At 37.7% G+C, this 27266-nt stretch overlaps 1 protein-coding gene across 7 annotated transcripts in view; it reads right to left on the reverse strand.

Annotated features, from left to right (window-relative positions):
* Nucleotides 1-27266, reverse strand: part of CCDC18 (coiled-coil domain containing 18) — a 167013-nt gene that overhangs the window by 126695 nt on the left and 13052 nt on the right. For 6 of the 7 annotated variants that reach the window (XM_085023994.1, XM_085023995.1, XM_021090195.2 and 3 more), the window contains exons 7-12: nt 21230-21326; nt 19126-19247; nt 17829-18120; nt 12300-12424; nt 10741-10901; nt 1339-1559 (exon numbers count right to left, since the gene is read on the reverse strand). In XM_085023994.1, coding sequence (XP_084880120.1) covers nt 1339-1559; nt 10741-10901; nt 12300-12424; nt 17829-18120; nt 19126-19247; nt 21230-21326 — 1018 coding nt within the window. The remainder of the gene's footprint in view (nt 1-1338; nt 1560-10740; nt 10902-12299; nt 12425-17828; nt 18121-19125; nt 19248-21229; nt 21327-27266) is intronic. The other variant, XM_085023997.1, reaches the window with a different exon arrangement.

Below are 27266 nucleotides of genomic sequence, written 5' to 3' on the forward strand. Positions count from 1 at the left end.
CTATATTTTCAACAAGATTGTGCTAAATATTTTAATTTTTTTTTTTTTTTTTTTTTTTTTTGTCTTTTTGCCTTTTCTAGGGCCGCTCCCTTGGCATATGGAGGTTCCCAGGCTAGGGGTCTAATTGGAGCTGTACCTGCAGGCCCATGCCAGAGGCATAGCAACGCCAGATCCGAGCCGTGTCTGTGACCTACACCACAGCTCATGGCAAGGCCGGATCCTTAACCTATTGAGCAAGGCCAGGGATCGAACCTGCAACCTCATGGTTCCTAGTCGGATTCGTTAACCACTGAGCCACAACGGGAACTCCTATTTTAATTTTTTTTAAAAGTTCTTAACCTCAGTTTTTGGCAACTTTCTAAGCAAACGTAAGTTCCTATCTGACAGGTCTTTTCCCTAGTCTTGGCTCAGCCTTTAAGATGAGAAATCAGACATTTAAAAAGTGCCCTCATAATCAAATGCAGCCTCTGGCTTGAAGGTTGAGTACAGTACATACACACGTGGCCCTAGTCCACAATTACCTAAAAAGCATCCCTGTTTGTCCTCAGTGGAAATGAACATCAGATATTCATAAAACATACATTATCCCCTTTTCAGAATGTTCACAAATGCATCAGATTCACATGCAGTTGTTTGAAACTGTAGATTCTGAGAGTTCCCGCTGTGGCACAGTGGATTAATGATGCAGCTTACCTCTGTGGAGGCGCTAGTTCGATCCCCAGCCCAGGACAGTGGGTTAAGGATTCAGCATTGCTGCAGCTGTGGCATAGGTCACAGCTCTGGCTCAGATTCAATACCTAGCCTGGGAACTTCTGTAGGCCAAGGGTGCAGCCAAAAAAGAAAAAAGAAAAAAATCAGATTCCTTATCATTACTTCCTATCTACTAATTCAGAACTTACTCCTTACTAATTTATTACTCCATATCTACTGATTAACAGGCTTTTCAGGTGGTGCTACTGCTTGTTCAATTCTGAAATTCTCTTTTACTACTCCTTTATTTCCAATTACATAATCCAAATTTTTTATCTGTAAAAATGTATTAGCCATGTTAACTTACACTTGGAAGAAATAATAGAGTGCAGTACAGCATAAATTTCACCAAATTTAGTCACTAGAATATTTTCCTACTTTTAACATATATTTCACCAAATTTAGTCACTAGAATATTTTCCTACTTTTAACAAAAGTTTCCAAAAATAATCTTTAGAAAAAGTACTAAATTATGTGGTACCAGTAATTTTTTTAGTGCATAAATCTATATGATACCATATAATCCGACATCAATACTTTTTTCTCATCTCAAAATGGAGTACATATAAACAGCTGACTGAATCTTACTTCACTTTCAAGCTTGCTAGAATTTGAAGCTTTCTCAAGCAGCTCCTCTTGAATCAGCTGAAACTGACTAGTTCTGTGAGCCATGTTAACCTTCAAATCAGAATTCTCAGCTTCTATTTGCATCAACTTATCACGTAATTCTTCTATTCCAGAAGCAAGTCTTTGCCTTTCTCTTTCATATTGCTTGTTCACAGTATATTGACTTTGATCTCTAATATTTTCTGTCAATAAAAAGAAAATTGTTCTGCATAAAACTTTAAAGAATAACACCTATTTCAATGTTGAAAAGATTTAATCATAAGTTTAGCTTCTGATCTAAAAAATACTAAAGAGGATGGAGAATAAAACATATACTAAGGCAAATATAATGAAGGAACACGGTAAGCAAGGTACTTTATATTAGTAAATACAAAACAAAGTAGGAATAAGTTCTTCTGAATCACCCACGTTTCTACTACTGCTTAGTACCACAAAGAGCTCTCCTCCATCTTTAAAAATCTCATTGTTGGGATACAAACTATCATTTAAAAAAAAAATCCAAAACACACAAACAATGTCCTGTATTCTAAAACTGAAGTTTATCATAAATTTATCTGGATAACTTGTGATCTTCAATAATATTTTGATATATTATAGATATAGGTTCAGAAGCCAAAAACAGGGAATCCTTCTTAGTCCAAACTAGCTGATAAGAATTCAGAGATGGGGAGTTCCCGTCGTGGCGCAGTGGTTAACGAATCTGACTAGGAACCATGAGGTTTGCGGGTTCGATCCCTGGCCTCGCTCAGTGGGTTAATGATCCGGCGTTGCCGTGAGCTGTGGTGTAGGGCGCAGACTCGGCTCGGATCCCGTGTTGCTGTGGCTCTGGCGTAGGCCAGTGGCTACAGCTCCGATTGGACCCCTAGCCTGGGAACCTCCACATGCCACAGGAGCGGCCCAAGAAATGGAAAAAAACAAAAAAATTCAGAGATGCTTTTTAAAACTACTGAGGGTTATCAGAGGTTTGGGTACATCTTTTCTCCACTATAGATGAATACACCTATGCCCACCCAAAGGTAAACAAGTTTTCAGGCATGCTTTAAAGTAGATGCATAATGTAGAGATTACATGAGAACACAAAGATGTGGAAACAAGTAGAGATATATGCCTTCAGGGTTGTATAAGTACCATTTCCCACGAATTCTCCAAATTCCTAAAATTCACTTTCTAAGCAATCTATCATTGGCTCTGTTCTTCGATATCAGAAAATCTATGATATATACTACAACCACTTCTAATAACTAGAATTCCCTCCACTGATCTTATTCTCTTCTGTATTCCCTCTAATCATTTAGATATCTGATTTTCTCTGCTGGCATTTCTGCTACTAGCAACTCATTGTACTTTATGATTGAGCATTACAAGGTAGAGATGCCCATGTTAACCACTGAAAAAAATAAAGAGGTATAATCAGTTACTCAGCAGAGGACATTAAAAATGGAATGCTAAAATACAATTCATCCAAAAGAAGGAAAGAAAAAAGAAGAAGAAAGGCCAATAGAATAGCAAACAAATACCAAGATGGTAGATTTAAAGCCAAAAAGGTCAACAGTTACATTGTATGTAAGTAATTTGAACATTCCAATTAAAGAGCAAAAAGACTGGTTATAAAAGCAAAAACCAATTATATGCTTTCTGTTAAAAACCCACTTATATATAAATATATAGGTTAAAAGGATGGAAAAAGTCATACCAGGCAAACACTAATTAAAAAATATCTGGAATGATAAACTATCAGACAGTTGAAAGAAAAAAGCACTGCCTAGTGAGGGTTTCAATGTATGTTAGTGTAATACATTGTACAATAACAATATAAAACAGGAATGGTAAAGGGATATATAATCTTGTAAATTTTCCACATTTCAAGTGGGAAAAATCTTAATCCTTAATAAACTGAACTATCAGAAGGAGAAATTTAGAAAACAATTCCATTTGTTTAAGACAATTGGTATATATACGCAATGGAATACTACTCAATCCTAAAAAAGAATAAAATAATGCCATTTGCAGCAATGTGGATGCAACTAGAGATTCTCATACTAAGTAAGTCAGAAAGAGAAAGACAAATACCATATGCTATTACTTATATGTGGAATCTAAAATGTGGCACAAACAAATCTGGCTACAGAAAAGAAACAGACTCACAGGCATGGAGAGTAGACTTATGGCTGACAGTGGAGGGGGAAGAGGAAGTGGGATGGATGGGGAGTTTAGGGATGCTAGATGCAAACTATTACATTTAGAATGGATAAGCAATGAGGTCCTACTGCACAGCACAGGGAACTATATCCAGTCTCTTATGACAGAACATGCTGGAAGATAACACCAAATAAAAGAATGTATATATATATATATATATATATATATATATATATATATATATATATATATGTATGACTGGGTCACTCTGTTGTACAGCCAAAATTGACACAGCACTATAAATAAACTATACTTTAATAAAAGAATTTTAAAAAAGAAAACAATCCCATTTACGACTGATTCAAAAAGAGTAAAATACTTAGGAATGAATATAACCAAGGAGGTAAAAGATCTGTATACTGGACACTGATGAAAAAAATTGAAGACACAAATAAATGGAAAGATATTTCATGCTCATAGATTAGAAGAATTAACATTGTGAAAATGACCATACTACCCAAAGTGATCTACTGATTTAATTCAACCCATATCAAAATTCCAATGGCTTTTTCCACAGAAATTGAACAATCCTAAAATTTATATGGAACCATAAAAAAGAAAGAAGAACAAAGCTAGAGGATCACACTGCCTGACTTCAAACTATATTACAAAGCTACAGCAATCAAAAAAGTATAGCACTGGCTGGAGTTCCCATCACGGCTCAGCAAGTTAAGGACCTGATGCTATCTCTGTGAGGATGCAAGTTTAATCCCTGGCCTCACTCAGTGGGTTAAGGATCGGTACTGCTGTAAATTGCAGTGTAGGTTGTAGATGCAGCTTGGATCCAGTGTTGCTGTAGCTGTGGTGTAGGACTCAGCTGCAGCTCCAATTCGACGGCTGGCCCAGGAACTTCCATGTGTTGTAGGCGTAGCCATAAAAAAGTACAGTATTGGCATAAAAACAAATAGATCAAAGGAAGAAAACAGTAAGGCGTTGCTTTGGCTGTGGCACAGGCCTACAGCTGAAGCTCTAATTTGACCCCTAGCATGGTAACTTCCGTATGTTGCAGGTCCAGCCATTTAAAAAAAAAATTTGGGGAGTTCCCGTCGTGGTGTAGTGGTTAACGAACCCAACTAGGAACCATGAGGTTACAGATTCGGTTCCTGGCCTTGCTCAGTGGGTTAAGGATCTGGCGTTGCCGTAAGCTGTGGTGTAGGTTGCCAACGCAGCTTGGATTCCGCGTTGCTGTGGCTCTGGCGTAGGCCGGTGGCTACAGCTCCAATTGGATCCCTAGCCTGGGAACCTCCATATGCCGCGGGAGTGGCCCTAGAAAAAGCAAAAAGACAAAAAAATAAATAAAAATTAAAAAAATAAAAAATAAAAAAAAATTTGGGAGGGAGTTCCCTTCCTGACTCAGTGGTTAACAAACCCAACTAGGATCCATGAGGTTGCAGGTTCAATCCCTGGCCTTGCTCAGTGGGTTAAGGATCTGGTGTTGCCATGAGCTATGGTGTAGGTCACAGATGCGGCTTGGATGCCACATTGCTGTGGCCGTGGCATAGGCTGGCAGCTAGGGCTCCGATTCAACCCCTAGCCTGGGAACTCCATATGCTGCGGGTGCAGCTCTAAAAAGAAAAAAAAAAAAGTTTAAAAAAAAATTTTTAATAAATGACTTAAAAATGTGAACATAAGACCAGAAACCATAAAATTCCTAGAGAAAAACATAAACTATACTCTCCTAGCATCAGTCTTGGCAGATTTCTTTGAATTATACACCAAAAGCAAAAACAAATGAGTGTCACTCTATCAAACTAAAAAGCTCCTGTGTAGCAAAAGAAACCATCAACAAAATGAAAAGTCAACCTATGGAAGAGGAGAAGATATTTTCAAATTATACATCTGATAAGGGGTTAATACTCAAGACTGGTAGTTCGTAGATGCAAACTACTGCATTTGGAGTAGATAAGCAATAAGATCCTGCTGTGTAGCACAGGGAACTATATCTAGTCACATGTGATAGAACATGATGGAAGATAATGTGAGAAAAAGAATGTATACATATATATATGTACAACTGGGTCACTTTGCTGTACAGCAGAAATCGACAGAACATTGTAAATAAACTATAATAAAAACTGTTTTAAAAAAGAAAAATATAATTCTACAGCAAAAAGGGGGGGGGCAGAGGATTAGACACTTTTCCAGAGAAGACCCCACTAATCAACAGGTATATGTAAAATGCTTCACATCACTCGTCATCAGGAAAACTTAAATGAAAACCACAATGAGACATCGCCTAACACCTGTTAGAAGAGCTATTATCAAAACTCCTGGCAAGGATGTTGAGAAAAGGGAACCCCTGCACATTACTGGTGGGAATGTAAACTGATGCAGTGAATATAAAGAACAGTATGGAGGTTCCTCAAAAAGTTTAAAGTAGGAATTCTGGCTGTGCTGCAGTGGGTTAATGATCCAGCTTGTCTCTGGAGCTTTGATCCCCAGCCTGGCACAGTGGGTTAAGGATCCAGTGTTGCTGCAGCTATGGCATAGGGTGAAGCTCTGGCTGGAATTCAGTCCCTGGCCTGGGGACTTCCATATGCTGCAGGGGCAGCGGATAAAGAGAAAAAAAATTAAAAAATAAAAATAAGAACTGACATACAATCCAGCAAGTCCTCTTCTGGATATTTATCTGAAGGAAACAAATCTGTATGGGAACACAGAAAACCCCATAGCCAAAAATAGTCTTGAGAAAGAACAAAGCTGGAGGTGTATGTTCCCTGATTTGAACCTATACTACAACAATCAAAACACTATGCCACTGGCATAAAAACAGACATACAGTTCAATGGAACAAAGCAGACAGCCCAGAAATAAACCCCCACTTACATGTTCAGTTAATCTATGACAAAGGAGACAAGAATTTACAATGGGAAAAGGATAGTCCCTTTAATAAATGGTATTGGAAAAGCTGGACAGAGATTGCAAAAGAATCTAACCAGACTACCTTTTTCTTTGCATTTTAAAAACACTTTATTGGCGCTCCTGCTGTGGCTCAGCAGAAACAAAATCTCAATAGACTCCATGAGGAGGCAGTTTTGATCCCTGGCCTCGCTTAGTGGGTTAAGGATACGACGTTGCCTTGAGCTGTGGTGTAGGTCACAGACACGGCTGGGATCCCATGTTGTTGTGGCTGTGGTGTAGGCCGGCAGCTATAGCTCCGATTTGACCCCTAGCCTGGGAATTTTCATATGTTGCGAGTGTGGCCCTAAAAAGAAAAAAAAAAAAAAAAAAAAAAAAAAAAACTTTATTGTTTTTCTTCCAGTTTTTTATGGTATTTTTTTATTTCTTAATGAATGAATTTTACTACATTTATAGTTGTCTTCCAGTTTTACTGAGGAATAGTTGACATACAGTGCAGCAGGTAAGGTGGGTTAAGGATCTGGCATTGCTGCATCTGTGGTATAGGTCACAACTCCGACTCAGATTCAGTCTCTGGCTGGGGAATTCCATACGCCACATTTTGGCCAAAAAAAATAAATAAATAAAAAGGTAACAGATAAAAAGTGTTGACAAGAATGTGGAATAAAGAGAACCCTCGTGCCCTGCTAGCAGGAATGTAAATTGGTGCGGCCACCGTGGAAAACAGAGTGGGGGTTCCTCAAAAATTAAAAATAGAACTACCATAGATCTAGCAATTCCACTTCTGAGTATTTTTCTGAAGAAAACAAGATACTCATTAGAAAAGATACCTGCACTCCTACACTCATCACAGATTATTTACAATAGCCAAGATCATAGGAGCAACCTAAGTGTTCATCAATGGATGAATGGATAAAGAAGACGTATACACAGAATGTATTTATACAAGAGAAAATCAGCCATAAAATAGAAACAAAATTCTGCCATTTACAACAACATGGATGGATCTAGAAGGTATTATGCTAAGTGAAATAAAGCCAGACAAAGACAAATACTGTATGATCTCACTCATAAGCAGAATCAAGAAAAAAAACAAAACAAAGGAACAAACATAACAAAACAGAGACTCATAGATACACAGAACAAACTGGTCATTGCAGTAGGGAATGGGAAAGGAGGAAGTGATAGTGAAATAGGTGGGGCAGATCAAGAGATACAAACTTCCGGTCACAAAATAAATAAGTCACAGGGATGAAAGGTAAAGTATGGGGAATACAGTCGATAATACTGTAACTACATTGTATGGGGACAGATGGTAACTAAGCTTACTGAGGTGATTTTGTAATGTTGAATCATTATGTTGTGCACCTGAAACTAACACAGGGTTGAAGGTCAACTATACTTTATAATAAAGAAAAAAAGGAGAAGAAAGGAAGGAGGAAAGAAAGGAAGAAAGGGTAATACTCAAATTTCTAAGCAATAAACAAGTAAATAAACAAAACCCAAAGGGTCTTAAAATGACTACCTAATAACCTAGATAATCATACATAAAGTATTCAAGTGATTTGCTATTATTACAAATATTGCAAGTTTTCTTCTACACAGTGGTTACTTCATGTTAATTACTGGCTAAGAACCAAGCATATTAAAAGTAAAAGTGAGCCCTAAAGAACAACATGACACTGATTACACTGCTGTATGGTTTATTCGAAAGCTGTTAAGAGAGCAGATCCTACGAGTGCACATAAAAGAAAAAAAAACCTTTTTCCTTTTTTTTGGTATGTACATGATATGACGGATATTAACTAAATTTACTGTGGTAATCATTTCAGAAAACATTTATAATACATAATACGCTTTACATGAACTTATACAGCGCTGTACGTCAACTATATCTCAAAAGAACTGGGGAAAAAAATTTCACCCCATAATTAGAATACAGAATTTTTCAAGTGACTCTGGAATATTCATCAAGATCATATGCTGAGCAATAAACTAAATCTCAAAACATTAAAGAAACAGAAATCAGGTTCATTCATGAATTTGTTTAATAGTAATGATCTAATGTGCATTGCTCTTAATATGGAGATATTTGGAAAATGTCTCAAATGGAAAGAAACACACATAAGAGATATTATAAGATATTTTGAAGTGAATAAAATGAACACATACAAACATATAAAAATTAGTGGGATGCACTAAAGCTCTGCCTGAAGAGAAATTTATACCCTTAAATACTTGAAACGAAGAAAGGCTTAAAGTTAATAATCTGGAGTTCCCACTTGGCTCAGTGAGTTAAGGATCTGGCATTGCCACGCTGCAGCATGCATGCGTACATAGATGGGCGCAGCCGGAGAAAAAAATAATAAAATAAAGTCAATACTCTAAGCTTTAAGAATTTTTTTTTTTTTTTTTTTTTTTTTTTTTTGTCTTTTTGCCTTTTCTTGAGCCGCTCCTGCAGCATATGGAGGTTCCCAGGCTAGGGGTCTAATCAGAGATGTAGCCGCCAGCCTACGCCAGAGCCACAGCAACTCAGGATCCTTAACCCACTGAGCAAGGCCAGGGATCAAACCCGCAACCTCATGATTCCTCATCAGATTTGTTAACCACTGTGCCACGACGGGAATGCCAAGAAAATTTTTTTAAAAAGAGAAAACTCAACACAAAGTAAACTGGAAGGAGTATAAGGATCCTGAGAGAAATATCACACAGCCATCCTCCCTTATCCTCAGTTTCACACTCTGCCCTTTCAGTGACCTGCTGTCAACTGAGGCTAGAAAATAATAAAGGGAAAATTCGAGAAACAAACAATTCATAAGTTTTAAACCACGCGTTATTCCGATTAGCTTGACGAAGTTTCACAATGTCCTTTGCTGCTCAGCTCCACTCTGGCCTATGCCAGAGCCACCCTGCCTAGGATGTGAATAATTCCTTTTTCCAGAGTACCCTTGCCTGTTAGTCACTTAGAAACCATCTAGGTTATCAAATTGGCTGTGGCAGTATGGCAGTGCTTGTGTTATTTCACTTAATAACGGTCCCAGAGTGCAAGAACAATGATGCTAGCAATTCTAATATCCCAAAGAGAAGCCATAACATACTGCGTTTCAGTGAAAGGTGAAAGTTCTAGACTTAATAAGGTAAGAAAATAAAATGTATGCTAAGGTTGCAAAGATCTATGGTAAGAAAGAATCTTCTATCTGTGAAACTGCGAAGAAAAAAAAATTTGTACTAGTTTTGCTGTCAGACCTCAATCTACAAAAGTTACACCCACAATGTGTGAAGATGGAAAAGGCATTAAATTTGTTTAATAAGGTATTTTGAGAGAGATAGGTCACATCCACATAACTTTTATTATAGTATGTCATCATAACTATTCTACTTTATTATGTTATTATTGTTAATCTCTTACTGTGCCTAATTTACAAGTTAAATTTGATCCTAGGTATGTAAGTGTTGGAAAAAAATGTAGCAGTAATAGGGTTCAGTACTATCTACAGCTTCCGGCATCCACTGGGGGTCTTGGAACATTTCCCAGGAAGTTAAGGGGGCTGTTGTACATCTTGATTGTGGTGATGGTAACCAGGTAAACAATACAGGAAAAAAGAAACATTTTCCAAATACTTCGAAAGAATGCATTATGTAAATCAATTTTACTTCAATAAAGTAATTTTTAAAGAATGATGCAAAGTTCAAGAACTCTGAAATAATTTTTGCTGTCTTATCAACACATAAGTAGTAATAACAGATTATCAAGTATGGTTAATAATAGAAACCAAACAGTTGATAATCTACTTTTTTTTTTTTTTTTGTCTTTTTGTCTTTTGTTGTTGTTGTTGTTGCTATTTCTTGGGCCGCTCCCGCGGCATATGGAGGTTCCCAGGCTAGGGGTCGAATCGGAGCTGTAGCCACCGGCCTACGCCAGAGCCACAGCAACGCGGGATCCGAGCCGTGTCTGCAACCTACACCACAGCTCACGGCCACGCCGGATCATCAACCCACTGAGCAAGGGCAGGGACCGAACCCGCAACCTCATGGTTCCTAGTCGGATTCGTTAACCACTGCGCCACTACGGGAACTCCTACTTCTTTTAAAAACTATCACATGTAGGGAACTATATCCAATCACTTGTGATAGAACATTATAGAAGATAATGAGAAAAAGAATGTATATGTATTTATAACTGGGTCACTCAGCTGTACAGCAGAAATTGACAGAACATTGTAAATCAACTATAATTTTTTTAAAAAACTATCATAAAGAATTCTAAAAATAACTTATTAAAAGAATTGAACATAATATACTCACCTACTTGATTACCTCCTAATTTTACAGGTTCTGTTTCTACACTATTTAATTTGCCACTTTGTTGGTTATCATTACAAGCAATGAGATTGTGAGATAACTGATTTGCAGTCAGGTTTGCCTGAAGCTTTTGAATTTCTGCCTCTTTTATTGCAAGCTTAATCCTGGCACAAAAGAAAGTAAACCAAAAATTATTAGAAAGAGACTATAAAAATACCTCAGCTCATTTTTACCATCAAATTAAAAATTTTCAAAATAGAGGAGTTCCCGTCGTGGCTCAGTGGATAACGAACACGACTAGCAACTGTGAGGATGTGGGTTCGATCCCTGGCCTCGCTCAGTGGTTTAAGGATCTGGCGTTGCCATGAGCTGTGGTGTAGGTCACAGACGCTGCTCAGATCCCGCCTTGCTGTGACTATGGTGTAGGCCGGGGGCTACAGCTCAATTTGACCCCTAGTCTGGTAACCTCCATACGCTGCAGGTGCGGCCCTAAAAAGACAAAAAAAAAAAAAAAAAAAAAAAAGACATGGAAAAAAATTTTTTTTCAAAATATAATGTAAGTTAAAACTCCTGATATTAGTCAGCTATTGGCCAGGATATTGAAACTCTTATATACCACTGATGACACTGAAACTGCCAATTTAGAAACTTATAGTATACACCCTATGACCCAGCAATTTTACTTTTAGAAATATTTGCTAGAGAAACTCTCCCATACTGTACAGGAAACATGTATGTGTATATATTTTGCAGTGCTATTTGTAATAGAGGAAAACTGGTAATAAGGTAACTACTTATTATTATTATTATTATTATTATTATTATTGCTTTTTAGGGCTGCACCCGTGACATATGGAAATTCCCATGCTAGGGGTTGAATCAGAGCTGTGGCTGCTGGCCTACACCACAGCCACAGCAAAAAGGGATCTGAGCCACGTCTGTGACCTACACCACAGCTCATGGCAACACTGGATCCTTAACCCACTGAGTGAGGCCAGGGATCGAACCTGCGTTCTCATGGATGCTAGTCAGATTTGTTTCTGCCGAGCCACAACAAGAACTCCTAAGGTAACTACTAATAAAGGAACAGATAAATTGTGACAGAGTTACAGGATAGACTCTTAGATAGCTATCAACACTAAACTAAACACACTAATCCATCCATTGATCAATCACTCCACCTACCTACCTCAACACAGATAAATTTGAAAATTTACAATTAAAAAACAATAAATGAGTGCATAAGAGTGTAAACATACACAAATGAATTGAAGATTATACACCCAACTCATGATAGTGGATACTTAGGAGAATGGGATTAGTGATAAGGATCAAAGGTATTATCCACCCTGTAATGTTTCATTTTTTATTTAAAGAAACAGATTTGAAAAAATATCAAAATATGTTAAGAATCAATTATTAATTTAAAAATATGGATATCTGTTATAACACACATTAGACCTTTCTGCATATTTTTCAACTTCTCAACTAAACATCCTCATTTAATTACCAATTTAAAAATATATTATATTTGCTACAACTTGAGCATCTGAAAACCATACCTCAATTCCGAAATCACCATTTTATTTGTCTCACAGCAGCCAATATAACTGTCTTCCTTGTTTGACAAACTACTGGTCTGGTGCTTATAAAAAGATGATTTAAAACCAAACATCTCTCTTTTTAACTGCAAGTTTAAAAACAAACATATATGAACTTATAATATCTATGATGTAATTTTTTTATGCAGAACTCCAAGTTTAAAAAATTTTGTGTGAATTTAATAGAAACAATCTAACATCATCAATAGGCGAATGTAAAAATTTAAAACATAATGGGAAAACCACAATAGTTGAAATAAACCTGTATTACATACATCATTATGGCGACATCACATAATGTAACAGTGAAAAACAACAGAGGCATGTGTGGTAGTTTTAAAACGCACTAAACTATACATATATATTTTTTCCCCATATACATCCTTATGTGGCAATATTTAAAATATGGACAAAAAGGATACACATGAATTTCAGAACAGGAGCTTCCTCTGAGGAGAGAGGGAGAGAAAGGGCATCAGAGGATACATAGTGAGGATATTTCCCTATAAAACTTTATTCTAAAAATGTCTGAAGTAGATATCACAATACATTTCCCAGATTTAGCAAATGTGCTACAGTGGTCTCATATGTATTCTGTATGTTTTGAATAATGGAGTATTAGTTGAAAAAAGGGAGCAAGGTAAGCACTTAATGACTTTTACGTTCGAACTATATAACCAAACCACACTTTTTAGAAATAGAAAAAAAATCTCCATTTCCAAACCATGTTACATGAGATCAAGCATATATTACTACATCACTTTCAGAACCATATATAAAGTAATTCTCGATACCAAGTCAAATGAAAGTATCAATTTAAAATGAATGCTACCTACAATGCCTTCTAAAGTCACACACACACAAAATTAAATACCTAGGAATAAACCTGACTAAGGAGGCGAAAGACTTATATGCTGAGAACTATAAAACATTAATCAAGGAAATTAAAGAGGATTCAAAGAAAGGGAAAGATATTTCATGCTCCAGGACTGGAAGAATTAATATCATTAAAATGGCCATACTGCCCAAAGCAATCTACAGATTTGATGCAATCCCTATCAAATTATCCATGACATTTTTCACAGAACTAGAACAAACAATCCAAAAATTTATATGGAACCATAAAAGACCCAGAATTCCCAAAGCAATCCCGAAGGGAAAAATCCAAGCAGGAGGCATAACTCTCTCAGACTTCAGACAATATTACAAAACTACAGTTATCAAGACGCTGTGGTAATGGTACCAAAACAGACATACAGACCAATGGAACAGAAAAGAGGACCCAGAAATAAACCCGGACACCTATGGTCAATTAATCTTTGACAATGGAGGCAAGAATATAAAATGGGAAAAAGAGAGTCTCTTCAGTAAGTGGTACTGGGAAAGCTGGACAGATGTATGTAAATCAATGAAATTAGAACACTCACCATGCACAAAAATAAACTCAAAATGGCTTAAAGACTTAAATATAAGACACCATAAAACTCCTAAAAGAGAACATAGGCAAAACATTCTTTGACGTCAACTGTATAAATGTACTCTTAGGTCAGTCTCTCAAAGCAATAGAAATAAAAGCAAAAATAAACTAGTGGGACCTAATCAAATTTAAATGCTTTTGTACAGCAAAGGAAATTAGAAAAAAAAAAAAAAACCCTACAGAATGGGAGAAAATCATTTCAAATGATACAACCGACAAGAGCTTAATCTCCAAAATATACAAACAACTCATAAAACAGCAAAAAACAAAAACTAAAACTAAAACTAAAACAAAAAAACAAACCAATTGAAAAATGGGCAGAAGACCTAAATAGACATTTCCCCGAAGAAGACATACAGATACGGATGGCCGATAGGCACATGAAGAAATCCTTAACATTACTAATTATTAGAAAAATGCAAACCAAAAGTACATTGAGGTACCACCTCACAACAGTCAGAATGGCCATCATTAGTAAGTCAACAAACAGCAAATGCTGGAGCGGGTATGGAGAAAAGGGAACCCTCCTACACTGTTGGTGGGAATTTAAATTGGTACAACCACTGTAGAAAACTGAGGTATGTAGGTACCTCAGAAAACTAAAGATTGAACTACCATATGACCCAGCAATCCCACTCCTGGGCATGTACCCAGGCAAAAACTTTCATTGAAAAAAATAATGCACCCCTATGTTTACTGCAGCGCTCTTCACAATAGCCAAGACATGGAAACAACCTAAATGTTCATCGACAGATGAATGGATTAAGAAGATGTGGTACATATACACAATGGAATATGACTCAGCCATAAAGGAGAACAAAAGAATGCCATTTGCAGCAACATGGATGGAACCAGAGATGCTCATACTAAGTGAAGTAAGTCAGAAAGAGAAAGACAAATATGATATCACTCATATCTGGAATCTAATATACGGCACAATTGAACCTATCTATAGAAAAGGAAAAAACTCATGGACATGGAGAACAGACTTATGATTGCCAAGACGGAGGGGGAGGGACTGGAAATTTGGGGTTAGTAGATGCGAACTATTGCATTTGGAATGGATAAGCAATGAGATATTACTGTACAGCACTGGGAACTATATCTAGTCACGTGTGATGGACCATCATGGAGAATAATATGAAAAAAAGAATGTATATGGATGTACGGCTGAGTCACTTTGCTGTGCAGCAGAAACTGACAGAACACTGTAAATGAACTATAATAAAAATTTTAAAAAATAAAATGAATGCTACCTTCATCCTATTATTACCCAATTTCAAAAGCAAACATTACATTAAAAATCTGGGAGTTCCCAGATGATTCACTGGGTTAAGAATCCAGCATTGTCACTTCTGTGGCTTGGATCACTACTGTGGTGCAGGCTGGATCTGTGGCCCAGGAATTTTCACATGCTATGGGTGCAGCCAAAAAAAAAAAAAAAAAAAAAAATCTAAGCAAACAATCAGCACCCTAGGAAAGTAGATATAACAGAGGGATGGGAACCAGGAATCATACATTCTAGTTTTAATTCTGCCACTAGCAAGCTGGACAAATTATTTACTTTCTTGTGTACATTTTTTCACCAATAAAATGATGGTACTGAATCAGATGATTACAAAGATCCCTTTCAGCTTCATAATTCCTTGACAGTTTAAAATTACTAAGTCTACCATTCAACCATATATGAAACCAATCGTGATACACAGATAAATTTATTGATTTCATCTTTACAGATCTCATCTATCAATAACAAATTTCTGACACAAGCATACTTACCTTATTCCTAATCTCACTTATAAATATGGTCGTATAGGAGGTCCTGTCATGGCTTAGAGGTTAATGAATCTTATTAGCATCCATGAGGACGCAGGTTCGATCCCTGGCCTCACTCAGTGGGTTAAGGATCCGGTGTTGCCGCAAGCTGCGGTATAGGTCGCAGACACGGCTCGGATCCCATGTTGCTGTGGCTGTGGCTGTGGCTGTGGTGTAGGTCTTAGGTCAGCGGCTACAGCTTTGATTATACCTCTAGTCTAGGAACCTGCATATGCCACACTGCAGCCCTAAAAAAGACAAAAAAAAAAATGAATGAATAAAGAAATAAATATGGTCATATACATAACTTATAGAGAAAAGGTGGCTGTCTACTACCATAAAACATCTTGATATTCTGTGTCATTCTAATGCGTACAGAAAAAGTTGCTCAACAGAGCCAATAGGGCAATGTAAACTAAAATCACAATGCAATACCAATTAATATCCATTAAGATGGCTATCATCAAAAGGCAGATAATAACAAACACTGGCTAAGATGGAGAGAAACACAAATCCTCCTATGCTGCTGGTGAGAATATAAAACGGTGCAGCCACTTTGGAAAACAGTTTGGCATAAACTTTCCATATGACTCAGCATTCTACTCCTAGGTATCTACTCAAGAGAAATGTGTGGCCAGAGACTTGTATACAGGTGCTCACAGCAGCATCATTCATAACAGTCCAGAACTGGAAACAACCCAAATGCTTCCACCTGTTGGTGAATCGATAAATAAAATGTGGCATATCCATACGAAGGAAAAATATTTAATAAAAAAAAAAAGAAGGAGTTCCCATCATGGCACAGCAGAAAAGAATCCAACTAGGAACCATGAGCTTGCAGGTTCAATCCCTGGTCTTGCTCAGTGGATTATGGATCCAGTGTTGCCATGAGCTGTGGAGCAGGCCAGCAGCTGTATCTGCAATTCGACCCCTAGCCTGGGAACCTCCATATGCTGCAAGTGCGGCCCTGAAAAGCAAGAAAAAAAAAAAAGGAAATGAGATGCCAATATACATTACGGTAAAAGAGCCTCAAAAACATTAAGAATGAAAAGACCAAATGCAAAAGACTATATATTGTATAACTCATTTATATATAATGTCCAGAAAAGACAAATCACTACAGGCAGAAAGTGGATTAGTGGTTCCCTAGGAATAGGAGTGGGTACAGGGGCTAATTTTTAAATTTTATTTTTGGCTACACCCATGGAAATTCCTGAACCAGGGATAGAACTTGCACCACAGGAGCTCCCACCGTGGCTCAGCAGAAATGAATCCAACTAGGAACCATCAGGTTGCAGGTTCAGTGGGTAAAGGATTCAGTGCTGCCGTGAGCTGTGGTTCAATTCGACCCCTAGCCTGGGAAGCTCCATATGCTGCAGGTGTGGCCCTAAAAAGCAAAAAATAAAAAATAAAAATAAATTAAAAAATAAATATTCTTTAAAAAAAAAAAGAACCCACACCACAGCAGCGATCAGAGCCACTGCAGTGACAACACCAAATCCTTAATCCACTGTGCCACAGAAGAACTCCCAGGGACTAATTTTAAATGGGAACAAGGGGCCTTTTGGAAATGATAAATGTGTCTGAGAGCTGGATTGCGATGACTGTTGGAAAACTTGCAAATTTACTAAAAATTACTGACCAGTAAACTTAAACAGGGTGAATTCTATGGTACGTAGATGTTACTTCAACAAAATTGTTGTTTTTAAAACTGTGCCATCCTTGGAGTTCCCGTTGTGGCTCAGCAGCAATGAAGCCAACTAGTATCCATGAGGATGTGGATTTGATCCCTGGCCTCAGTCAGTGGGTTAAGGATCTGGCACTGCCGTGAGCTGTGGTATAGGTTGCAGACATGGCTCGGATCCCACGTGGGTGTCGCTGTGGTGTAGGCTGTCAGCTGCAGCTTCAATTCCACCACTAGCCTACAACTTCCATAAGCCACACATGCGGCCCTAAAAAAAGCAAAAAAAAAAAAATTGTTTAGATAGAAAAAGATCTGATGACTGAAAGTAGACACGTAAGGAAAAAAATAGAAGGTAATAAAACAACAAAATGATGATCTCTTATAAAGGACTTTTATATACATAAAATTGAGTTGTGATGACTGTTGTACAACTATGTATGTAATAAGATTCACTGAGTAATTTAAAAAAAAATAAGACACTTTGGTAAATATTTTCTTTGTCACACATACTTACTGGTAACTGGGATATAATTTTTTCCAAACTTCTCAGTTCCACCCTTGAACTTTCTATTTCTTGTTGACACAAATCCAGTCTCTCATTCTGTGTTGCAATACGAACTTTTAATTCTCGATTTTCATTCATTAGAGAAAATTTTTCTCTAAGTATTTCCTCTTTGTCCTCTAACTCACTTTCTAGCTTCAAAATACCTTGTCTAGATTCAGTTAGTTGTGCCATGACTTCTGAATTTTTCACTGCCATCATCCTTAATTTTTCTTTTCCATTATTATTTTCTTCTTTTAACTGCCTATGAAGAAAAAAGCATAAAAATGAAAATAAAATACACACTTTTCAATAATCATATTTTCAATAATCATATTTAATCTTACTTTTAAAATATTTTCAAGTCATATTTAGTTAATCTCACTTTTTAAATATTTTAAAACTTAATTCTGAAATAATACCTGCTCACACTTCCTGAGTGCCTCCTTAGAGCATGCTAGGCACCCACCACGTTATGCGGCTAGCACTATTGTTTCTCCCTGCTTAATTACAGATAAGGAAAATGAGGCAAAGAAATGTTATGAAACTTGGCCAGTGTCTCACGGTTTAAGTACTTGGGCAGAATAACTCTATTATCTTGGAAGCATCTCTGCTTCCTTTGTAAAATAGGAGAGCTCACTCCAAATTCCTGACACAAGGAAGCATCAAGACGGTTTTCAACAGTATAAGAAAAAATTGTGAACTATTAGCCACAACTGTAAATGATAAAGTCTAATTAACCATTAACAGTTTACTATGCAGTAATATTTCTGAATATATATGTATATACATGTTTTATAGAACATATATACAAAATACGTCAAAACATGTCAAACATGTCAAAATATTAGAACAATTTAATGTTCAGAACTCTTACTGTATTTCATCAGTTCCCTTTTTCATATTTTTAACATCTCTGAAATGAATAGGTTGGATTAGGTGAGTCTTCATGATTCGAAGAATATATAGTTTACTAACCAGCTAATGCGGTCACACTACAACGACATTCTGTCTCTGTTAATTTTTTCTAAATATATGCAAAACAAATATGTTGATCCTATTATTCTATATTTATAAGTACATTACCATCAACACATGTTTTATTCATTTAAAATTCTAATTTTATAAGAAAACAGTTTCTATCATGAAGCCTATCTTTCTACATAATTTAAGGCCATAATTACAGTATATAAAATATTCTACATTTAAGTGTTTCAGTTTTTTCTCCATTTCCACACAAAAATCCGCTTTCTACAATATGATACTATACCTTAACTTTTCCTTCAGAATTTCAAGTTCACTTTTATATAAACCACACTTTTCCTGTAGCCTTTTATTTTCTTTTTCACAGTTAATTAGATTTTTCTCTAAAATTTCTTCTTCAGCTTGAACCTAAAACAATAATTTGTTTTAAGTGGACACACTAATGTGGTCATAAGTTTTAGGCGTTCAAACTAAAACGCTGTGATTTCACAAAAAAGCAGGAGAGTGAAGTAACTATTCTACAAGGTTAGGTCCCCAGCCTGAGGTGAAAGGAGCAAAGGGAGCTTCCTGGGCAAGAAAGAACGCACAACAGGGCAGGGGATGGGACGACCTGCCTAAAAATGGTTAAGAGCCTGCAGGAGAGCAACCACAGCACTCCTACCTGAAAGCAGAACTGTTCTGGCCTCCCGTGGACAAGGCGGGCTACTCATGTAGGAATTCTTGCACCAAGTTACTAACGGTCAACTTTACCACAAATGTTCCAGAGAAGTAATTTTTGAAATTTCAGCCACAGAATACTCCCAATGAAATCACAGCCCCAAATTCAAAACAGATAAAAGTCAAGCATCCAGGTTTGAGCAGTGGGAATGGAGGACTGGACAGATCTGCCCCACTTCTTTGGTTATGGTTATTTAACTCTACGGCTCTGCTGAGCAGTTTGACATTGATAATCCTAAGAAGTGTGGGGGGAAAAATCATCTCTTACATTTTCTTTCCTCTATAAAGTCTTCCCTCTGCAGGAAGATATTCCCCCTACGAAATACTCTACCTCCCCTCCAGAGTACCTTATACAAAATCCCTTCTACACTGTTTCATTTCCAGAGGCACCTTTTCTAAGGCTTTCAAAACAGTGATTGATTGATTGATTGATTGATTCTATGGCCACGCCCACAGCATATGGAAGTTCCCGAGCAAGGGACTGAATCTAAGCTTCAGCAACACTGATCCTTTAACCCACTGCATGGGGCCAAGAATTGAACCCACACCTCCGCAGCAACCTGAGCCACTACAGTTAAGATTCTTAACCCACTGCACCACAGCAGGAACTCCAAAACGGTGATTTTATTAATTCACACTTCAGACTTCAGTATCTAATGAGGTTGCGGGTTTGGTCCCTGCCCTCGCTCAGTGGGTTAATGATCCGGTGTTGTCGTGAGCTGTGGTGTAGGTTGCAGACACGGCTCGGATCCCGCGTTGCTGTGGCTCTGACCTAGGCCGTAGGCAGGTGGCTGCAGCTCCGATTCAACCCCTAGCCTGGGAACCTCCATATGCCGCGGGAGTGGCCCAAGAAATAGCAAAAATAAATAAATAAATAAATAATAATAATATTTTTATTTTTAATAATAATTTTTCTTCAATCTTTTTATCTTCCTTTGAACAGAATTTATAAATATTATGTAAAGACTTTATATGAACATCCAACATGTAGCCTCCCTCCAAACAAATTTATTATGTGGTATTACTTGAAGATATTCAGTGAATATAATTAAGCCACTATATTACATGTAGAACTGTCCAAGGGCCCTTCCCTCTGAGAGGCAGAAGTGAGCCCTTCTCAGGGTGGTGGGTCTAGGGAGACCAAACGAAGGCTACATCATCAACTCTGACTTCATTTCCATTGAGCTGATGGGAACAAACTGCCAGCTTTTACTTCTAGCTCCAAACTTCTCATTTATCCCATCTTTCTCTATACTTTGCTGCTTCTCTGATTTCCACTTTTTTCCTTCTTTGGATAAAAAAGTTTCTTCCCGTTGCACAGGTGGAAACAAATCTGACTAGTATCCATGAGGATGCAAGTTCAATCCCTGGCCTTGCTCAGTGGGTTAAGGAGCTGGCTTTGTTGTAGCTCTGATTCAACCCCTAGCCTGGGAACTTCCATACGCCACAGGTGCGGCCCTAAAAAAAGAAAGAAAAAAAGTTTCTGCTCACTATAAGAAGATTGTGAATGTTATACTTAACCAATAATTATGACTCTTTATTTCAATGATTTTATTAGGAATGAGATCATAAAAATTACTCCCTGCTTTAACCATAAAGATATTCTATTTACGTCTACCTATTTTCAGAACATGAACAACCCAAAACACTGAATTTGCAAAATTGCCTCTTACCTTTTCCAGTTTTTCAGCCACTTTTTCCTTATAATGTTGGAAAGCTTTACTTAGCTCTTCAGCATTGTATAGTGCTTCATTCCTTTGTCTTTCAGCTCTAAAATTTAAAAAAGGATGACTAATTAAAGAATGCTCTGCACTTGTATATTTAAGTTCCAAAGTAACCTATATTTAATTTTAAGGAATAACTAAAGAGAAGCAGATTTCTCTGTACTAAAAAAGAGTGTAAGGCTTAAACAGCAAAATGAAGAACAAAGATTAGACTACAATAATTTCTTCACTGTATGATATCAATACGAAAAATAAAACTTGGAGTTCCTGTCATGGTTCAATGGTTAACAAACCTGACCAGTATCCATGAGGATGCGGGATCGATCCCTGGCCTCACTCATTGGTTAAGGATCCGGCATTGCTGTGAGTTGTGGTATAGGTTGCAGACATGGCTCAGATCTAGCATTGCTGTGGCTGTGGCGTAGGCCAGTGGCTATAGCTCTGATTTGATCCCTAGCCTAGGAACCTCCATATGCCACAGGTGTGGCCCTAAAAAAAGACTAAAAGGAAAAAAAAAAAGTAAAAGAGAGTGAAAGAAAACTTAAAATACATAAAATACTTATAAACTTTGAAACATACATACATTATCATGTGTTGGCAATTTTTTCTCTGTCTGGAAAAGACAGATTAGGGAAGAAGCCTAAGGTTGTATGAGAAATCTTCAAAGATCAAGTATTATAGAATCAGCCTACCGTATACTACATTGAAATACTCAGTGAATCCTGTCATCTTTGCAAAGGCCAAGTAAATTTTCAAAATGGTATTTCAAATGACAGTAACTTTTAGTGATACAAGATATAAAAACTACACAGCAAAGTCCAACCACTAGCAAGCACTGTCTTAAGCCCAGCTGTGCTGTCTCACCCCTCAGCTGATCCCTCCCTTCCTCATACTTCTTACACTGAACTGAGACTACTGGGCTACACTGCGTCAACTTCATACCTACACCCAAAAACTTTTCTATATTCAAACCTATATTCATCACATTCTTTCGAAGTTAGTTACTCTTTTCTAATCCAAGGTGAATTCCATCTATAATCTGGATCTCAGCCCCTCCCTTACAGGAACTTCTATTTTCTGCACTTTCAGTCTCTTCTCCATTGGCTTACAAATTCAAGTGAAAATATTTCTTACTTCCTGAATATACACGGTTCTTAAGTTTGGACAGCAGCTCTGGATATAACAGATGTCTGTATGGGTCCAAGTTTTGGATAAAAAAATAATTTCAACAATAAGGAATTTATTTGAAAATACAAAAGAATATATTCCATTCCTTAGTTGGCATAGCTAGAATCAGAGAGCAAAGAATACATGCGTTTCTCACTTAAAAAACCTCCATAGATAACGTGCTTGCCTCCATCATCCTTCCAAGTTAAACTTACCCACTTTATACTAACCTACTCTTCCTCATCATGAACTTTTAGAAAGGTCATGACTTTTTCAGTCATGCAGAAGAGAGTGAATAATTATATCCCTATTTATGAATCTTAACTCTTTGCGATTCTTATTTCAAGCAGCCTTTTTTATTTTAAGCAAACAAAACACATTACAGACATTACAGAGTTGAGGTCACTGTGTGTTCCCCTCGTAATCCCGTTCCCCTGACTTCTTCCAGAGGTAATCCTAGTCTATTTTAATATTACCATACATTTTGTACATTCATATGTTAACCTAAAAATCCACAAAGAGTACATCAGAGTTTGTCTATTCTAAGAGGCACACTGTTTTCACATTTTTAAGATCTCTAAAATTGGTACATATTGTACGACTGATGGCATATCATAGCTTCCTGGTGATTTTTTTCCATAATGATTACTAAAATAACTGTGTACTTTAAAATCTGTGGAATCTTACATTCAATGAAATATCATAGTCTATTTTCCATGTTTTTACACTTTATATGAATGGTACCACTATACATATAGATAGATAGATAGATATCTTCTTCCACAAATTGCTGTTTCTCATTATCATTCAAGATCTATACTCATCCATATGACTATAGTTCATTTAAAAAACTTACTATAGGAGTTCCCGTCATGGCGCAGTGGTTAACGAATCCGACTAGGAACCATGAGGTTGCAGGTTCCGTCCCTGCCCTTGCTCAGTGGGTTGACGATCTGGCGTTGCTGTGAGCTGTGGTGTAGGTTGCAGACGCGGCTCGGATCCCGCGTTGCTGTGGCTCTGGCATAGGCTGGTGGCTACAGCTCCAATTCAACCCCTAGCCTGGGAACCTCCATATGCCGAGGGAGTGGCCCAAAGAAATATTAAAAAGACAAAAAATAAAATAAAATAAAAAACTTACTATATACTATTCTGTTGTATTAAAATAATATAACTTTTTTTTTGGTCTATTTAGGGCTGCACCCATGGCATATGGAAGTTCCCAGGCTAGGGGTCGAGTCGGAGCTGCAGCCACTGGCCTACACCATAGATCACAGCAACACTAGATTCAAGCCGTGTCTGCGACCCACACCACAGCTCACCAGCAAGGCCAAATCCTTAACCCACTGAGCAAGGCCAGAGACCAAACTTGCGTCCTCTTGGATGCTAGTCAGACTTATTTCTGCTGAGCCATAACGGGAACTTCTAAAATAGTATAATTTATTCATCCATTTTTTTTTTTTTTTAGTTGATACATGCTGAGGTTGCTTCCAGCTAATACAAATGTAACAATGAACATCCCTCTGCACAGTCTGTTGGCAGTATGTATGAGAGCTTCTTTAAGATAAATAACTAAGGGAGTTCCCGCTGCGGCACAACAGGATCAGCAGCATCTCTGGTGTGCTGGGATGTAGGTTCAATTCCTGGCCAGGCACAGTTAGTTAAGGATCAGGCACTGCCACTGTGGCATAGGTTGCAATTGCGGCTGGGATCTGATCCTCGACCCCGGAAAAACTAGGAACTATCTACCCTAAAGAAGCTTCCAAAAGGTATTTTTCTTTTTTTGTTTTGTTTTGTGTCTTTTTAGGGCCGCACCTGTGGCATATGGAGGTTTCCAGGCTAGTAGTCAAATCGGAGCTGCAGCTGCTGGCCTATACCACAGCAACAGCAACACCAGATCCGAGCCGAGACCTACACCAGAGCTCACCGTAATGCCGGATCCTTAACCCTCTGAGCGAGGTGCCAAGGATTGAACCTGCATCCTCATGGATACTAGTCAGACTCATTAAATGCTGAACCACAACAGGAACACCAGTTATTTCTTGTCTTTCTTTCTTTCTCTCTTTTTTTTCTGGCTGCACCCATGGCATCTACAAGTTCCCAGGCCAGAGACTAAACCAGTGTGATAAAAGTGACTTAAGCCATTGCAGTGACAACACTGGAGCCTTAACCTGCTGTACCACAAGAGAACCCCAGCAAAAGGTATTTCAAAGTTGAAGGCATTATGTAGGTGCACTTTCAGTTTTATTAAATCATTAAAAAAAATTTTGTTCCGCAGCTATACCAATTTACTCTCAACCAGAAATGTGTATGAGAGTTCGTTAGACCATATTCATTCACCCACACTTAGAGAAGCAGTATAGAATAATAAAACAGTAACCCAATCTCAGCCTTCTGACAATCTCTGAGAAAGATACGTGCCAAAAATAAGGAACTGAGAAGTTAAGCAACTTGCCCAAGATATCCCAAGTGACAGTGAGTGTAAACTGTTTCCAAAATCTTTCTACCTAACCACTTTGCTCTACTAGCTCTGGCATGGTGTTTAATCCAGTGGGGCCTAAAACACAGTGTTGGGGTTCAAATTCTACCTCCACCACTCTCTAAATGAGTGACCTTAACTATTCTCTAATTCAGTTTCTTCATCTATTAAATGAGCGCATTATCAAACTCATATGATTGCGGATTAAATCAGTTACACACCTAAAGTGCTTAGAAAAAGTATTTACAAATAAAGGCTCAGTAGGTTATAATTATCAAATTTAAAACTTTTGCCAATCTGATAGTGTGAAATAATTGCAGCTTTATAACCCCAAATTGTTTTTTTGTTTGTTTGTTTACCGGCACACCTGCAGCATATGGAAGTTCTCTGGAGTCAATCAGAGCTGCAGCTGCAGGCCTAAGCCACAGCCACAGCCACACCACCACTGGATCTGAGCCGTATCTGCAACCTATGCTGCAGCTTGTGACAATGCCAGATCCTTAATCCACTGAGGAAGGTCAGGGATCGAATCCACATCCTCATGGACTCTATGTCAAGTTCTTAATCCAATGAGCCACAATGAGAATTTACATTTTTTAGCCTTGCCTGGGGCATGCAGAGGTTCCTGGGCCAGGGATGAAACCCGTGCCACAGCAGTAGCCAGAGCCACAGCAGTGACAATGCTGGATCTTTAACCACAAGGCCATCAGGGAACTCCTTAATTTACATTTTTGGCCACAGTAAGGTTAAGCAACTTTCGTGTGTCATTGGCCATTTGAGTCTCCCGTCCTTTATGTCTTCAGATTCTTTGTCTCTTATTGCTGGATTCCCTTCCCCACCTATTTTAAGCAATTTGTGAGAGTTCTTTACAAATTCTGATTACTAATCTTTGTGAATTACACTATTTGGAAATAATTCCCCAAGCTTTAGACTTGTCTTTTTCACTTAATTGATGTGTTTTATAGACAGAAGATTTTTATTTTCATGGACTTAAAATTTAACAGTCTTTTCCAGTAATATTTATGCTTTCTGGCTCTATCCCTCCAAGGAACTCCTTTGCAAAGGTTTTGATCTTTCAGTTTCAGAATGTCACTCTTCATTCTAGTTCAGCACAAAACTCCAAGTCTTCACATCACATCTTTACTTAAAAATCTCAATTCCATATTTATATTCTCCAGGTTAAACTACAAACCCTTTGGCATGAAACATCGAGCCATTTACACCCTGGACCAAGCCTGTCCTTTCTGCCTTATATCCTCTACATGTGTCCATTTCCAAGTAAACGAAACTCCTAGAGGTCTTCAGCAATAATGTACTTCTATGCTTTTGCATATACTGTCTGGAATGTGTCCATTCCTGCTTGTTTACCTTGTGAAAGCAAAGTCAATACTCTACCCAAAAAATTATCTCTTATCTAAGTTCTGAAGAGAACTTATCGCTTTCTTTGAACAACTTCTTAGCTATAAGGCTGATCTTCATGTATTACTATCTTGTTATTTTAAAAAATACAGGTACAAAAAGCTCATCTAAATAAATAAAGCCTGAATTTCAGAATTTTTTTTTCGTTTTTGAACTCCTTTTTTTTTGGTCTTTTTAGGGCCATACCCTCGGCATATGGAGGTTCCCAGGCTAGGAGTCTAATGGGAGCTGTAGCCACCGGCCTACACCACAGCCACAACAATGCCAGATCTGAGCCTCGACTGTGACCTACACTGCAGCTCACGGCAACGCCAGATCCTCAATCCACTGAGCGAGGCCAGGGATCCAACCCGAAATCTCATGGTTCCTAGTCGGATTCATTTCTGCTGTGCCAAGACGGGAACTCCTTTTTTTTCATTTTTGGCCACACCGGCAGCAGAGGAAAGTTCCCAGGCCAGGGATCAAATCCAAGGTGTATCTGCAACCTATGCAACAGCTGTGGCAATACTAGATCCCTAACCCACTGTGTGGAGCTAGGGATTGAACAGGCAACGCCACAGAGACAAGCTGGATCCTTAACCCACTGTGCCACAGTGGGAACTCCATGAGTTTCAGAATAGTTAGCCACAGAGTTAACAATTACAAAAGCTACAATTGTTAGTGTTTAGTATTTACAAAGCACTTTACCTTTCTTTTTTCATTTTCATTTAATCCTCACATCAAGACAATATCATCTTGACCTAATACATAAACAAGCTGAGGTTCAAGAAGGTTAAATAGTTTCCCTGAGGTAACAAAGTCAGTGCGAGGTAAAAGCTGACTCCAAAACCTAAACATTTCCACTAAGGGACTGCCTACCAAATATATATATTGTCCCCCAGACTAACAAAACACTGCAGGAAAAATGTTTTTCCAAACCCATTT

The sequence above is a fragment of the Sus scrofa genome, chromosome 4 (genome assembly GCF_054392235.1).
Source record: "Sus scrofa isolate SSC_HxYL_T2T_F1_AM1 chromosome 4, Sscrofa_HxYL_maternal_Yorkshire_Landrace_v2.0, whole genome shotgun sequence".
Lineage (NCBI taxonomy): Eukaryota > Metazoa > Chordata > Mammalia > Artiodactyla > Suidae > Sus > Sus scrofa.